Source organism: Danio rerio, chromosome 19 (assembly GCF_049306965.1).
Source record: "Danio rerio strain Tuebingen ecotype United States chromosome 19, GRCz12tu, whole genome shotgun sequence".
NCBI classification, from domain to species: domain Eukaryota; kingdom Metazoa; phylum Chordata; class Actinopteri; order Cypriniformes; family Danionidae; genus Danio; species Danio rerio.
Genome location: NC_133194.1, coordinates 13337109 through 13354767, shown reverse-complemented (window position 1 = coordinate 13354767; position 17659 = coordinate 13337109). Strand labels below are relative to the sequence as shown.

The 17659-nt window shown below is 34.9% G+C and overlaps 1 protein-coding gene across 3 annotated transcripts in view; it reads right to left on the bottom strand.

Moving 5' to 3' along the window:
- grhl2b (grainyhead-like transcription factor 2b) overlaps positions 1 to 15126 on the bottom strand; it is a 57636-nt gene extending 42510 nt beyond the window's left edge. For 2 of the 3 annotated variants that reach the window (XR_012394448.1, XM_005159580.6), the window contains exons 1-7: positions 15029 to 15126; positions 11945 to 12131; positions 8443 to 8507; positions 8006 to 8363; positions 7868 to 7926; positions 7606 to 7762; positions 4708 to 4819 (exon numbers count right to left, since the gene is read on the bottom strand). Coding sequence is in view for 2 of the 3 variants with exons in the window: in XM_005159580.6 (XP_005159637.1) it covers positions 4708 to 4819; positions 7606 to 7762; positions 7868 to 7926; positions 8006 to 8363; positions 8443 to 8507; positions 11945 to 12131; positions 15029 to 15048 (958 nt within the window). In the remaining variant the exon portion in view is untranslated. Of the gene's footprint in view, positions 1 to 4707; positions 4820 to 7605; positions 7763 to 7867; positions 7927 to 8005; positions 8364 to 8442; positions 8508 to 11944; positions 12132 to 15028 lie in introns of those variants that run through there. The other variant, NM_001083072.1, reaches the window with a different exon arrangement.
- Between the last annotated feature and the right edge of the window lie 2533 nt (positions 15127 to 17659).

Below are 17659 nucleotides of genomic sequence, written 5' to 3'. Positions count from 1 at the left end.
CATATTTGTACTCACTGTTGCACAAACTGTACTCATTGTTATTAATTTTTATTTTGGTTTATTCATTCATTCATTCATTTTCTTTTCGGCTTAGTCCTTTTATTAATCTGGGGTTGCCACAGCAGAACAAACTGCCAACTTATCCAGCATATGTTTTATGCAGCAGATGCCCTTTCAGCTGCAACCCATCACTGGGAAACACACATACACTACGGTAAATTTAGCTTACCCAATTCACCTATACCACATGTTTTTAGACTTGTGGGGGAAACCAAAGCACCTGGAGGAAACCCACACAAACACAGCATCCTTCTTGCTGTGAGGTGATTGTGCTACCCACTGCGCCACCGTGCTGCCTATTTTTTTTAATCTTATCTTATTTTATTACATTCCTCTACATTTGTATAGTAGTTTGTAGTCCTGTGTTATGTTTTCAATTCATGTTGTTTGATGTAGCACCGTGGTCCTGGAGGATCATGGTTTCTTTTCACCGTGCACTGCACTGTATATTGGTGAAATGACTTGACTTGAAAATGGAAGATAATCATTCTGGGATTCGACAGCTGTTTGCATTGCTTCTCAGGCCGAGATCACACTGCATGATTTTCATCATTGTCGTATCGCCATTGTTTTCACACTGCATGACTATCTTGGGTAGTGTTCAGTTGCTGCTGCGTTCATACTGCACAATGGATCTGTGACAAGAGGATACACACTCCACAACTACACTAAGCAATCACTGATAACACTGGCTTACAAACAAATAAGAGAAGTGAAAAAAATCATGTTTGAGACTGGAAATGGTGCAGTAATATTTTAAATAATTCGCTATTGGGTGACGCAGTGGCGCAGTAGGTAGTGCTGTCGCCTCACAGCAAGAAGGTCGCTGATTCGAGCCTCATCTGAGTCAGTTGGCGTTTCTGTGTGGAGTTTGCATGTTCTCCCTGTGTTCATGTGGGTTTCCTCTGAGTGCTCCGGTTTCCCCCGCAGTCCAAAGCCAGGCGGTACTGGTAAATTGGGTAGGCTAAATTGTCCGTAGTGTATCAGTTTGAATGAGTGTGTATAGATGCTTCCCAGAGATGGGTTGCAGCTGGAAGGGCATCCGCTGTGTAAAAATGTGCTGAAAAGTTGGAGTTCATTCTGCTGTGGTGACCTCAGATTAATAAAGGGACTAAGCCGAAAAGAAAAAGAATGAATGAATGAATAGTTCGCTATTCTAATGGTCTGGGGTTTCATTATGATTTAAAGCAAAAGGACAAAAATGAAAAGATTTTGAAGGAGGAAATATTTTTGGAGGAGCAGTGTAAAAAGAGAAAAAATAGGTAAAGGTCAATAAATAATTTGTAATCTGCTGCTGCTGCAGCTGATCAAGCAAATGTTCCTTTGTTTCTGTTTAATGCCAATGTAAAACTTATTTCAGGGTTTCTGCAAATGAAAGTTAAATTTAAGACTTTTCAAAACATTTTTAAGAGCATTATTAATCAAATTTTAAACTCATAAAGGGCTGAGGAATTTTTCAAACGGCCCAAATGGAAAAAATTTGATTTGCCCTGTCAAAAAATATATTACAATTAATAAAAATTAATAATAAAAATAAACTATTTTAGATGTTTCTTAGCAAAATATTTTAAATATTGTGTAAAAACAAGCAAACTCTACGTGAATCCATACACTTTTTTTCCCAACAAACTTTCTTTAAAAAAAAAAAAAAAAGAACAAATGTTTTAAAAGTTTAAAAAAACTACAATAATAATCTATGCACAACAATCTGTCCAGCTCGGTGTCCTCAGCAGTAAATACATGGAGAACTTTTAAACAAACATTTTTGTAAAGAAAATAATTAAACCATTATGATAAATAGAGTAAAAAATTACCTCTAAATAAAAAGTTAAAAGTTTTATGGAGATGGATTGTTGATGATTATATGGGTGTTAGCCAGATTGATTAGCTACACATAAACAAAGGAAAATTAAGCTCTCTTTAAACAGCAGAATATGTCAGTAAATTTAACTCTTTTTAAGGCCTAAAATTTAGATTTTGAGATTTAAGGCATTTTAAGACATTTTTAAACCGTGCAGACACACTGTTATTTATTCTGACATTGAAGTTTATAACACCTCCCTGAACTCTGCACTGACCTGTATTCTGCTCTCTTATTGATGTTGGTCATCGATGATGTGTTTTTTAAGGCAGAGCTCATTTCAAACTGCATGATTTTAAATCGACACGTCAGCGATTCTCTCGGATAATTCTAATAATCTCTCTGATAATTCACACTGTATGATTGTTGCTAACGTGAACAAGCACTGATTTGCCTCTGGCTTTAGATGCAGAAGTGAGCAAAAAATCAGCGCTAAAATCATAGTGTGAACTCAGCATCAGTCAATTCATAGAAATACCAGTTAACAATGTTTTTACTCAAAACTTACTTCATAACCTTTGTCAAGTGTCTGAAATAAACAATACTGTAAGATGATTCTGCAGTTGTGTATTTAATAATCACATTTAATCAATAATGGCTATCAAATTCTCTGTTTAATTTGTTCTTTGCTGAGTATTTGCAGTTTCCAGGTGAGAACACCTTCTGTCCTTTGGCAGAGATTCACTACTAAACTGATCGCAGAGCCATGTTTCTCTGACAAGATGTGCATGAGAATAGCAGCTTTTTTTGTGATTTCATTTCGACTTATAATGCAGCCCTCCTTTCATGTCATTTGCTGATTGTTGCAAATAGGTATAAGTGACAGTAGCTTCCTTTTCTATTCAGTTCAATTCAGTGCCTTCTGAAGTTTTACTAGTGTACTGCAAAGTTTTACACCAATCCTTATTAACTGAACCAGCTGACCAAAGACTACAAGATCCCACAGTTAGGTATGCTGGGGCATAACTCAATTGTTGGCCATCCAGAAGAACTCAACACCTCTGTTTATGGTACATAATCAAGCACAACTTGTTTATATTTTCAGCTCATTAGTAGAAACTTCAAGACTTGAAATAAATTTATGAAATTCTGAAAGAACAGAATTGAGAAATACTTCACTAATAAAAACTCCAAATGTTTTTTTTTTTTTTAAATATGGACAACAAACTCAAATGTGGAGACATTCTAGGACCAGTGTTAGAAACCACTGGCATAGAGTGTCTATTAGTCAGTTAGGTTGTCTGTTAATTAGTTAAAAGAGTGTCTATTAGGCTGTCTGTTAGCGTCTGTTAGGCTGGTGCACACCAAGACAATTTCATGCAGTTATCGCTGATGTTTAACACCTAATTACTAATCGAAGGGTGTCATTATGAGTGTGCACACTGACCCGCAAAACAGCAGGCATAAAAACATAATAAAAGATTTTTTAAAAAACACCAGAGGCTTTTTTATTTTGGTTTGATGGTTTTTTATGTTAAAAACTGGCTGACCAATGTGACTGGCATCTTAATTCGTGTGTCTTCAGCTGCTAAAGTTAAAGACACCTTGAAGTTGAAGCACAAAATCTCTAGCTGATCACACAGGAATTGCAGATCAAATAGAAATCGATGGTGAGTTTCATTTGACCTAATTTTTCCTCAAACCTTTAACCAGGTGTGTGTGCACTGTAGTGGAGGAGGTTAAAGAGAAGTGGCAAAGCTTACGCTACACATACAAAATGAAAAATCACAAGGTGGGCAACTTATTCTGTGCAAAAATAGCATGGGAGTGAATGTTGAAAAATGTCTCGCATTAATGATATATGTCCTAGACTGCATGAGGCTTAAACCAGGTGTAGCCAACCCATCTCCTGGAGAGATACCTTTCTCTAGATTTCATTTTTTAACCCTACTCTAACACACCTCTGTTGTTTTCTACTAAATGTTTAAGTGTGTGAGCTTGTGTGAGTAGAGAATAGGCATGGAATAATAACCGTTTTCAAGGTATACCGCTGTTTGAAAAGGTCAAAGTTTTAAAACCAGCAAAATGTTTTGCAATACCTTTCCGGTAACACTTTACAATAGGGTTCATTAGTTAATTCATTTACTAACATGAACTAATCATGAACAACACTTGTACAGCATTTATTAATCATAATTGAACATTTACTAATGTATTATTAACATTCAAGTCCATGCATGTTAACATTAGTTAATGCAACATGAGTTAACATGAACTAACAATGAACTACTGTGTTTTCATTAACTAACGTTTATGAACATAAATAAATACTGTAGTAAATGTATTAGTTAATTGTTTGTTCATGTTAGAAAATGCATTACTTAACATTAACTACTGAACCTTGTTGTAAAGTGTGACCACCGATCCTAAGGTATGTGTACGATATTACCATTTTATGCTTTTTAGACAACAGTATCTCCAGCAAAAAAAAATCCAAAAATGTAGTTTTAAATTGTAATAAAAAAATCAGTTTTTAAAACAAATGAAGACAGCAGAAGTCAACGATTCATTTGAATTATTTAGCTTGACATGTTTACTGTACCAATATATTTTTATTGTTTCTTAAAATAAAATATCTTGTGTTTGAAAGGGGAGAAGTTTTAGTTTACATTTAGTTTCCAGACATTTAAAAAGAATAGATTTTATAGCAGTATTCCCAATACTGCAAAATTTTTATCAGAGGTTACCACACCGTCAGAATCGTATACCGGCCCATGCCTAGTAGAGAATGGTTGGCCTAAGTTTACGAATAAACACTGATCTCAGTAATGTAGAGAAAGCCTCACCAATGTCCAGAACCCTCTGCTTCGCCGTGTGCTGGCGGGAGTGCCAATACTTCCAGTATTTAAGTTGCTCATCTCGATTCTTATCCTCACTGAATACAACCATGACGACACTCTGATAGAAAAAATTATAGAAACGAAGGTTATCAAATGTCATCACAATCCACTCTATTACATCATGCCTGTTCCAAGTTATCAAGACAAGAGCAGACTAGCATGCTGTTAAACTATTACCACTATACACTACAAGAATGCAAAACATATTCATATGCTACCATGCCAAAGTTTGTGCTTGTAGCTCCTTTTTTGTTGTTACATTCCATTTCTGTCTGTATTTAAAGTCATATTAATAGCAACTGCACGTCTACCATATTTGATAGCTAAATAGTAGTATTACAAACTTTACATTCAGCTTTTCTGTCATCTTCTTTTTAACAACCAGTCTTTAAAGTGGTGATTTTAAAGGGAACCTATTTTACCCCTTTTTCAAGATTTAAGATAAGTATTTTATGTCTCCAGAATGTGTTTGTAAAGTTTCAGCTCAAAACACCCATCATATTATTTATTATACCTTTGTGTACATTGGAATTTTCAGCTCCAAGCATGTTGTAGCTGTTTTTGTTGCCTGTGCCTTTAAAGCTAGGTCTCCCCGCCCACCATTCCCACATGCCCCATCAGAGTGCACCTCAGGCCCCGTTTACACTAGTGCGTTTTAGCTTGAAAACGACGTTTTAGATCAAAAACGATCTGCGTCAACCCTAGCGTTTCACCTAGCGTTTCTGAACATATCTCTGTCCACACTACGCCACCAAAAACGTATATCACGCAACCATTCGCACACTCTGGGCATGCCCGTTCTAGCGAGTATATGCCCCTGCTGTAGTAAAAAAGGCAGAGTTTAACTGCACAATGGCGCCTAAAACAGACAATAGTGCAAACAGTGCTCCCATTTCTGTGTCCATGTTGTTGTTTACAGTGAAGGCTGGTCTGTTGTCTTCCGGTAGAGTTGAAGCCATGTGTTATAGTCATGTGATAGGGGCTTGACGAATAAGGGAAGGTTACGCAATGAGACAAAAGCCCCAATCAGCTAGCGAATCTTGGCAGCCCCGCCGTTTTCAGATGTCTCCGTTTTCCCTCATCCACACTGAGACGGAGCAGCAGCGTTTTAGAATGAAAGCGGCCTCTCCAGCGTTTCCAAAATGCTCGGTTTTTGGCACTCGAAAACTCCAGCGTAGTGTGGACGGATGGCATAACTGTAGCAAAACTTGTGCGTTTTCAATCTCTGGCTCCGTTAGATAAAAAGCACAGTGACAGACAAGAAGGAAGCAGATCTCTTGTAATGTTTGTGAGAAATACTACAGTAAGAACTTTCCCAATGATTATTTGATGTATTTGTTGTGGAGTTAATTCAAGCCTTTCTGCAACGATGAGTCACACACAAAGTCATTACAAAGTTCACGCACACACATACAGACACACACACATAGCAGACACACACAGCGAGCGAGTTTAACTTTGCACTGTTATTGCACAACAAATGTGACAGGATACACGTTAATATCCACTGCAATATGAATATTTGTTATGTTGATGTACAAAAATAAACCTGATTTAACGTCCACAAACCAGGATTGAAGCGTTGTCTTTTATAATTGTACTAACATGCGGCTGTGGTGATGAATTATAGTAATTTTACCGTCTTTAACTTACTTTATTACAAACAATCACTGTTTTAAACTTGTAAAACTCATTCTTAATTACATTTGATGATGATTAACGAGCACAGAGAGCTCAAAAGATCTTTTAATCCCAGTTGTTTTGCACACGTCCTGTCTTGTTGATATGATTATACTCGTTACTATGGAGATATGTAAATATGTGGCTGTCAATCAAATTGGTGGGCGGGAAAACTGCACTCCTATGTCCTATGCGGTGGGCCTAAAAACAGGAGGGATTTGGATCCTAATTTAACGTCAGAAAATTTAAAAAAAGAGACTTATTGTATTTAGATCACCCCAATATGACTTTGGACACACTATACCTAGTTCTGCCCAAACAGCTTACAAAAGATGATTTTCATCATAGGTGCCCTTTAAAACCATAGATTACATGACAAAGATAAAAAAGAAAATTCCTTGACTTTCAGTGTCTGAAATAATCCTATTAAAATGCCATGATATTCCAAAAATTCCATGACCCGTGGGAACCCTGCACATACTCAACAACCATGACTGGGTTTGATATAATTAAGTAACATTGTGAATTGTTTTTATAAGTTCATTTCCCTTAGATTTTCCTATAAAATAGAAAAATATATATTTTTTAAAATAGAAAAAAATATTTAAAGGCAAACCTACATTTTCAACAACAGTCATCATTAGTTATCACAGCTAAAAATAATACGTGCTAAAGCATTTTAGAAACTTGCCAATTTTGCTCAGGATTGTTTAATAAATATGCATTTCAAAAGAACTCCATTTAATTCATATAGAACTCTTTTGTAACATTATTAATCTCATTTACACATTTATTTTTAAATAATATATTTTATCCTTGTAAACTGAAGTATTCATTTAATAAAAAAAAGAAAAAAGTAAAAAATAATTACCGCTCCAGAATGTTAGTTACAGCTTACATCCAGTGTTGTGTTTATATTTACTATTGTGTTTATTTATGCAAAACCGTGGTCCAGCAAGACACAACATTTCCTTCCACTTTATGCCCACACATGTACCGTAATGACAATAAAGGTCATTTTGAATTAAACTTGACGCGATTTAGAGCTTTTAATAAATTAGTATACTTAATATAATGATATGAAAGTTAATTAAAACTCACAAACAAAACTTACCATGTCAGGTTGCTTAAATAAATAAATAGAAGTAGTATGTAGCCACTCACCCTCACTTTGCTGATGGGATGTCGAAGGCGTTTATTAGCACTTGTCTCACTTAGTGTAATAGCATAGAACTGGCCCTTGTTCAGATAAGTCATAGGCCCCTCGCCCTGCTTTTGCCGCAATGACTTGCTGGCCTCTAGTGTGTATTGAAATGTGTCTCTGTTGAACAACATTAGAGCATGTTTTTTTTAGGTGTGTGAGAGATAAATCATTATAATAATAAAAGAATATTATTTTATATAATACACTAGTTATAACACTTACAACATATGTGACTGGTCAAAAATGAAGTCATCAGGTCCAATCGAAGACGAGCGGTACTTCTGCAAAAATAAATAAACAAATAAATAAATACATTTTATGGCAAACTTTTATAGACTTCAGATATGAATTCGTTCTCACTTCATTGCTGTCATCTTCATATGTGCTTTCTGGACTACTGCGATGGTCATCTTTTCCATATGCACTGTGATTTATGGTGGAGGTGTCGAATGAGTGGGTCTGTTCACAGATGACCCGCATCTGCTCCTCCCCTTCTGTCCTGTAGTGTCCCCCTGAAGTCATAAAGACAGCAGTGTGCGCTTCAGCTTTTACCACAGCAGCCGTCCCGCTCTCTCCAGCCGGCACGCTGTACTGTTCCCGTTTATTGTCCTGGTGATCCGTGTTGAGTGACAGATTAACAGGCACTGATTTCAGGACTTGGACATGATTATCCACCGTCTCCGGCTCCATTTGGCTGCTGTTTCCCACTGGTGTGCTTCTGAAAAATTATTGAAGTGTTATTCTGTGCATTTTTTTAGTAATAACAAAAGCATTTATTAAACATATTTATCACCGACCTCTTTTCCGGTTCGTCTGACATTTCAACCACTTTGCTGATAGGTACTCTCTTATCTTTGGGCACCTGTACAAGATAAAACATTGATGTACAGAAGCACTGATTATTCAGTGTTTATCACTCCATAGTGATAATCTCATTGCTTCCGGAGTGACTTTTAATCTGTAACTTCCATAATAAGATGAAGCATTATTTCACCATATCTTTAAAGAGATTGTTCACCTAAAATAGAAATGTACTCAATATTTAATCAGATCCAAGTGGTTTATGATTTTTTTTCCTGTTGAACTAAAAATAAGATTTTCTTAAGAATGTTGGTAACTGGTAGCCATTGACATTCAGTAGAAAAAAATATATATTATAGAAGTCAATGGTTACTGGTTTCCAACATTTTTCAAAATACCTTCTTTTGTGTACAATAAATGAATGCAACTCAAACTGGTTTAGACCAAGTTGAGGATGAGTAGGAATTTTCATTTTTGGGTGAACTGTCCTTTTAATGCGCTCGTATGTTTTGGATAATGAGGTAAAGTGACATAATTATGATCTAATTATGTTTTTGTTCATAGGTCAAAAGCTCAAAGCTGAAAAATCAAAGAATGCTGAACATCTATAGCATCATTATAACATTACAGTTCAAGTAAACCAATTGCAATTTGTATCTTTCATGTGGCACAGATCTTATATGACCCACTAACATTTACGGAAAAAAAACACATGGATTCTGATATTCTCTCATCAGTTTCAGGTCTCGTTTTTATCTGGAAATAAAACTGATTTGAATTGAATATATGCACTTACATCTCATCTGTAAGATTAGAAATTCAGATGTCATTGAAAAAGCAATGGAGGTGAATGAAGTCAAGTTTAACAACAGTAATCACATTGAGATGGTGCGATGTAGAATGATAGCTCTCCTTTTTTTTTTGTCTTAAAAAGGGTTAGTTCACCCAAAACAGAAAATTATATTCATTTACTAATCTTTTACTAGTCAGAAAACCTGTTTGAGTTTCTTTTACTGTCGAACATAAAAGAAGTTACTTAAAAAAATGTTTGTTTGAAATGAAAAAAAGATAACCATTGACTTCCATAGTACTTGTTATTCTTACTATAGAAGTCAATGGTTACTGGTTTCTAACATTCTTTAAAATAATTCAACTTTTGGGTGAACTATTGCTTTAAGAAACCACTTTTGCTCACCTTTAAAGCTGGTGTGTAAAGCAAAAGCTTGTATTTTCATTTTGTCTGCATTCATTGCAAATCATTCTGTTTATATTTCTTTCTCTTTTTTACTGCAGATGCTTTTTCATTTAGGCATCCCTACCTGATGTTACACTAAGTGTATAGTTTAAATAGTGTATAATGCAGATAACACATATGGGCTACTTCTTAAAGATGTAAGCTGATCTAAATGTCCTTAGTTTTATTCATTTATATTTGACCCCAAATCCACCCCTTAAAACATTGGGACACTAATTCACAAAAAATGCTTAGCCTTCAAATCTCACATTTAAAATCAAAATATTTCTAAGAAAGAACCGGATGATTCAGTAACCTTCTGGACACAAAAAAAATGTCAAATGAACTGAAATATTGCTCAAGTTAATGATCTTAAAATAATTATTACATAGTTTAGGTACATATGCATTTAAAATGTTTCTAGAAATCAGTAACTAATATTGTCAGCTAAAAATGTGAAAATGCTTCAAATATGGCTGGCTGTAGTACAAGTACAATTCAATGATACAAGTTGTATTGCTTAAATGTGTAAGATTGATATACATACAGTACATTGGATATAATGATGATAGATATATAACAATTGACCCTTCGCTAAGCCATACCCAAAAACCGACACCCACCAATGGTGGCTTAGCAACCGTAGCTACGCGCAGGAGCTCTGTCAAGCTTTCGAGCGAGGAAAACAGGCCAAAGTGTTGTGCAAATGTCCATATAGATTGTGCAAATCTGATACGCGGTATCCTAAAAGTTTGGACAGGTTTTGAAAAGGGAAAAAAATTCCACCACCCTAAAACCCAAGGGGAGAATTGCCAGTGTGGATCAAGCTCTGTGAGGGGCGCTAAAGGAGTGGAGCTAAGTTGGTTTTGTTTCGATAATTCTGACACATTTAGACATTCAAAGATCTAAACTGTGTTTCCTACAAAAATACAAAGCAGGTCATGTTTCCCAGCTGTCTTTTTCTTTTTTTTCGCTCGATGCCTGTAAATATCAAGTTCTGTTCAGGTCCTAATTAATTGGTTCAGGTTTGTTTGATCAAGGTTGGAGCTGACCTCTACAGGAAGGTAGATCTCCAGGAACAGGGTTGATCAGCCCTGAGCTAAAGAGTTCTTTATCCATGCCTTCTAAGAGATATGTTCACTTTAAATGACGAACAGGTTTACTTAGGCTTCTATTCAGATTTAAGCATTGATCAAAGAACATTATTTACAATGTTTACATTGAAATTGAAACTCAAGTATATTCACTTGACCAGTGTGGCTTGTATATATAAGAGGCTAATTCTTATCTCGTCATCATATAAACAAATTTAATGGAAATACAATGGATTTATTTTTATCTCTTCATTATGGCTCATGGGAAATCTCTCATGTTTTATTAAAAACATCTTTCTTTGTGTCCCAACGATGAATGACTTCTGTTTTGGGTTTGAAACAACATGAGGGTGAGTAAATAATGGACAGTGTGCTAGCCTAAATAACTTTAATCCTCTGTAATCAAAATGTATATATACAGTTGAAGTCAGAATTATTTGCCCCCCCCTGAATTATTAGCCCCCATGTTTATTTTTCCCCAATTTCTGTTTAACGTAAAGCAGATTTTTTCGACACATTTCTAAACATGATAGTTTTAATAACTCATCTCTAATAACTGATTTATTTTATCTTTGCCATGATGACAGTAAATAATATTTGACTAGATATTTTATATATCAAGACACTTCTATACAGCCTAAAGTGACATTTAAAGGCTCAACTAGGGTAATTTGTTTAACTAGGCAGGTTAGGGGAATTAGCCAAGGTATTGTAAAATGAGCTTAAAGGGGCTAATAATTTTGTCCTGAAAATGGTTTTTAAAAAATTTTAAACTGCTTTTATTCTAGCCGAAATAAAACAAATAAGACTTTCTCCAGAAGAAAAAATATTATCAGACATACTGTGAAAATCTTGCTCTGTTAAACATCATTTGGGAAATATTTTAAAAAGAAAAAGAATTAAAAGGGGGGCTAACATATCTGACTTCAACTGTATATACATATATTATTATATTTATATTTTTATGTGATATTGAAATAGGTCTTTGTTTTGAGTGAATGGTGTTTTTGAGTACATGGGATATTGATATTGCAAACGGGACTCTCTCTCTATGAAAAAGAACAGCATGAACATTCTACTAAATATCTTCTTTTGCATTCCACAGAAGAAAGTAAGGATTTTGAATATGAGTGTGTATAAATATTCACGTGAAACAAAAACTCAGCTGACCTTGTAGTACTCATAAAGGAGCCCCAGGGCGGCAGCACTGTCTTCATCTCCATTGATGCTCATCATAGCCTTTGTGGCCGCAGTAAGTGGATTCTCCAGGTAAGACCTCCAGGCCTCATCCTCGCTCGTGTAGGGCCGCCGCTGGTGGAAAGACGGCTCATTGGGCACCACTACAACCAGCCTCTTACTGGGACGCGCACACAAGGACATAAAACAGTATATTAGCACACAGAAACTCAGACATGATCAAGCAGATAAAGCTTCATGTAAAAGCTCTATTTTGCATACTGATGAAAACAAACAGGCACACTGCGCCTTTTGTGATGGACGGTGTACCAAAGGCAAGGCGCATCTAACCAAATAAAAATACTGATAGCAGAGACTAAAAAGTCCTTCTGCATTTTAATGCCTGTCAGACCATTACGGCTGAAGCGAAACACATGAAACCAGGAAGCATCCCGGCTTAGTCTCATTTAAAACTTGATATCATATCTATTGTATATATTTGTGTGCATACATTCTTAAAGATTATGTAAAAGAGAAAAACTATTTACAAGAAAAAAGCACTAAAATTACAAATTGAGAGTTTGAAGGTTATATTTTTATCATAAGAGGTTATGTGTGTATTAATTAATAGATTTTAATATTAACTAAAAAAGTGATACTCTGTTGCTGATTGAAACTTGCTGATGATTTTTATTTTATTTTATTACGGTCCCGTTCAAAAGTTCGAACAACAGTCTAATAGTCTATTATGATCAACATTTTAAACTATTAAGTTATTTACCCATACCTATGCCAGCTCTACAGATTTATAATCAATTGTTATTATTACATCTTTTTTTCATTGTTGAAGACACATTCCAAGCACCTGTGTAAAATACATGGCATTCAGATATAAACTCGACTGAAATTCTGCTTTTATATGTCTGTCATTGCTCAATTATTCATCTTTCTCCACTAGGTTAGTGAATGAGAAGGGCATTTGCATGCTTTATTTATTCACTAGTTTCTAATATTTTCAAAATCTAAATAGTCATATTTATCATGTTTATTTAATACATAAATTACAGCATGTTTACTTGTGTTTATATTTATAATTTGATTTAAGTAGGAGCAATTCCAGCGTTACGGATGTGACATTTGCAGTAAAAACTCAAAACATAAATTAGCATAGAAAGTATTTGTTAACATTATATTGAAACATTTGTTTTTATTTTCCAGAACAACTGACCACAGAGTTAAGGGATCAGACAAATATCAATCTGTAAACATGTTTTGTACTTAAAATAAGGAAAATAAACATGCGTTAGGGATGTGACAAAAGTCTGCAGGTTTACAGTGTACAACATGCTTTGTAGAAATTCTGTGAATTAAAATGCACAACCCAAAAGAAACAATGATAATCAAAAGGATGAGAGTCGGCTCTCTATAAAACAAAAAAGATTGGTTTTATTTTATTTAATATTTTCACATTTATGAGGAAAAAGTGTCATTATGGATGTGACATCTTTCTATTATGGATGTGACAGAGGTGAAATTGCCACTTGTTTGACTTTGGTAAATAAAATAGAATAGTTTGAAAATATTGACAGATACATTTATGAGTGTTTTTAAAGTACTGTTAAACACTTGCTAGCACAAAATACCCAGAAACGGTTTCCATATTTTGGTGAATACTTAACTTTTTCATGGCAAGGTTGACATTTGCATGAATTGCTCATATACAGTATATCAAAAGCAATTAAAGGCAAAATTCAACTACCCAATTTATTTTTTAGCATTGGATTCATTTTACTTTACTGAAGTTCTAAAACAATTGAAGTGTCTACTCTAAGCAGTGGCCCAAGTAGTGTCCTATAGCACAATAGTCATTGATTAGTAAACACACAGATTAGCTTTATGTATATAGAGCAGCTGCTCCTGTAGGGTATTTCACTGGAAAATATGGTATGTAGCATAGAATACAAATGAAATGAGAAATGAATCTTTATTATATGTTCTTCAATTAAAAAGTGATGACATAAAAATTTTTATTAGGTATGACAGTTTTTAATAAACACATTGTAAAAATGCAGGATTCAACACAATTGCTTCATTTTGTCCCAACACAAATCAATTAAGTTAAATTAATTGTTACAAATTTAATTAGATTGAGCATAAAACAATTATGTTTGTCTCAAAATTAAATTAAGTATTGTGTTGCTTCAACTCATTTTAAGAAAGTAGTTTGAACAAGCAGCATTTTGTAAATCCTGTTGAGGCTTTAAAATAGCAAAATAGTTTCTTATGTTTAGACAAAAGGGAAATTATTAAATGTATCAAAATCACTCTCTCTGCCCAAAATTAACAGTTTCAAGCTTTACCTACAGCTGGTTGAAATAATAAGAACAGCTAAAAAATGTTTCAATGTAATTGTCGCGCCCTGACATAAAAAATCCCTCTGGATCCAGCGAAGATGCAAGACCTGCATTTCGATTCACTCTATTTACTGTTGAATACTTTTACTATTTTATACACAAAAAAATGTGTTAGTGACAACAAACACAAATAAACGGGTTGTTATTATGAATGACAATCTGAACAGTAAAAAACAAACGACTTTAACAAAAAAATAAGACAAACTAATAAAAACACTGCAATACTGTGACGCTACTACATCTTCAGTATACTAAACAAAACAATCGAACAATACACTATAACATGTTTATTTATATATGTGTATAGCCTATATAAATATTTATATCGCACGAAGTGAATAAATCGCCGTTTTAAACAGTAAATAAACAGGACTGAACTCCAGGTGCTTTATAATCGAGTTTTTTCCTCCGCGAAAAATGGCGTTTTGACCGCAAAATATTCTTTCCGTCTGCTGTGGGATTTGTCAATAAAATTAACAATATCCCAATCAAAATCTGTACAATGTTGCACGCCGTAATCGTAGTTCGCCTATCAAACACACAAGTGAGAGTTCAGAGATCCTCTTTAACTTTTATACGAGTAAAAAATGCAGAATGCCTGTCGGTGACGTTCCGATAGTTGTGTTGAGGTAATGGAAGATTGTGTCGCAGTCCTGACTCTTACCTGTCTGTCTCCTGTGACATATTTCTCTTCCTCCGCGGTTCTTCCTTGTGAAACTGGACTTTCAAGTCGGTGCAGGTAACAGAAGACAGAGCGCGAGTGAGGGATGCCAGAACCCGGGCTACAGGTAAATCGACTTTTCTCTGCCTGATTATTTCTCAAGGGCTGGAAGGAGCAGGTAGGAAACACCTGAGCACCCCTGTCCCGTCCTTCCCGGAGTTATTAATAGTTTATATTGAGCTTCAAAAATATGTTTGAAATCTTTATAAGAAGTTAAATCTACTTATAATGTTCTTATTGCTTGCGTTTATACGTATAGGTAAACTTTGATCGCTTTTTACTTTGTAAAATATTTGCGTTCTAGGAGGGGCGGGTCTGTTCTCTGATTGGCCGATTTGCGGAAAGGACGCTCGCTGATTGGCTGGCGTGGCAGAAGACAGGTTAGAAGACCCACCTCACCTATGGCCATAGTTTTGTAGCAGAGAAGGGCAGGTTGGAGAAAACCTTTGTGTGATCTTAACACACGTTGTTTTTGTTTGTCCGTTTCTAAAATCTTGTTGTACATGACTACAAATGTAAACTGTGGTGCATTTATTTAAGATTAATCTACTTCATTCATTCATTCATTCATTTTTCTTCGGCTTAGATCACCACAGTGGAATGAACCACCAACTTATCCCATTTAGTTAATTTAATTCACCTATACCGCATGTCTTTAGACTTGTGGGGGAAACCGGAGCACCCAGAGAAAACCCATGCAAACACGGAGAGAACATGCAAACCACACAGAAACGCAATCTGACCCCGCTGGGACTCAAACCAGAGAGCTTCTTGCTGTGAGGTGACAGTGCTAACCACTGAGCCACCATGTTGACATTAGGCTACTTAGTCTAGTTTATTTATAAATCATAAATACCTGCATTAACATTGTTCAGCTAGACTACAATAAAGACTCTCCTGGAAAAGATGGAGATGCTCCAGATGTTCAATTTGCTGTTGTGAATGAAAGTGAAAACACAATACACTACATTATACAGTTCCTGTTGGGTATAATAACACACATGCTGATTAATAACACACATCCTATTTTGATTCTTAAGAATTCAAATCATCAAGACCTGACATGCCCAAAAGTCAAATAGTAGTCGGTCAACAATGGTTCCCTAAAGAGTTAAGTGCAGTTTTGAGTGAGAATTTAAAAAAAATCTGAGTGACATTTCCCACACTTTATAGGCCTGGAAAATCTTGTTTTGTTCCAAGTGTCAGGTGTGAACATGTAGACTGCAGTGACATCACATGATGACAAAACAAGAGAAATAAGAAACTACTCATACAACCTGAAAACACAACAATACCTGAGAGTTGGCAACACTATACCAAACATGACGTGATGAGTAATATTGCATTAGACAAACTTTATAATTAACCTTTTTTTTATAGTTATTATTATATTAATGCTGATGCATAGTACACGTTTATACTCATAAATTTAGGAAGCCCTTCGACAATATGCAAAATAAGTAGGAACACACTATATGTCAGTTTTTGGTCACATTTTATTTTAAGGTATAGTTCTTGCTTAAGACTTTTAGTTCAATAAAGTATTAATTTGGTGCTTATTGTTATTAATAGTTAGAAGTAGTTGGTTTTAGATATATTAAGTAGGGTAAGGAATGTAGAATAAGATAATACATTCATAAATAAACTGTTAATATCTAAATAAGCAGGTAATAAGTCAGTAGTTAATGATGAGAACTGACCGTTAAATTAAGCTGCCCATTTTTTTATTTAGTATATAAGCTATAACTGTATATGCAGTTCCTGAGACAAAATAATAACTGAATACAAATAAACCAGTTCAACCGGTTTAAAACTGTATGTGGTCATGTTAGCAGAAATGTAATTTCATCCCATGTGTGCTACAGATATGAATAATATATTGAAATGTGCAGATTGGAAATGAAAAACCTGATATTACCTATTTAGATTCATAATTGTTTACCTGGAAAATTATAAAAAATAATAATAATAATAATAAATTATTAAAAAGAAATACTGGAAAAGAATGAACATTTTTACAAATAATAACTTAAACTGAGAATACTGAGGTATGTTTTGAAACCAAACCTTACATGAGTTTAACATGTGGAGTGAGTTCTACATTTTTACGGGAAATGTGGAAATGTGATAACAAGGGTTTCACACAATATGTTATTTCACAAAATATGTCACAAAAAAAAGATTTTGTCTTGTACCTTGTTAGTTTAGTAAAATTATCTGCTGAGGTCCACTACAGGTATAGATATTAATGACTAGTTGCAGACAAACAGTCAACATGTGTAGTTAATTTAGATATAGCCACCAGTGAGACTCAAATAACATCGTTTCTGTGTCGTTCTGGAAACTTCTAAAGAAAGTTCTTTTTAAACTTAAAATAAAGGGTGGCACAGTGGGTAGCATGATCACCTCACAGCAGGAAGGTCGCTGGTTCGAGCCTCGGCTGGGTCAGTTGGCATTTCTTTGTGGGGTTTGCATGTTCTTCCCGTGTTCGAGTGGGTTTCCTCCGGATGCTCCGGTTTCCTCCACAGTCCAAAGACATGCGGACAAAAACATATGGTCTAAGCTAAATTGTCC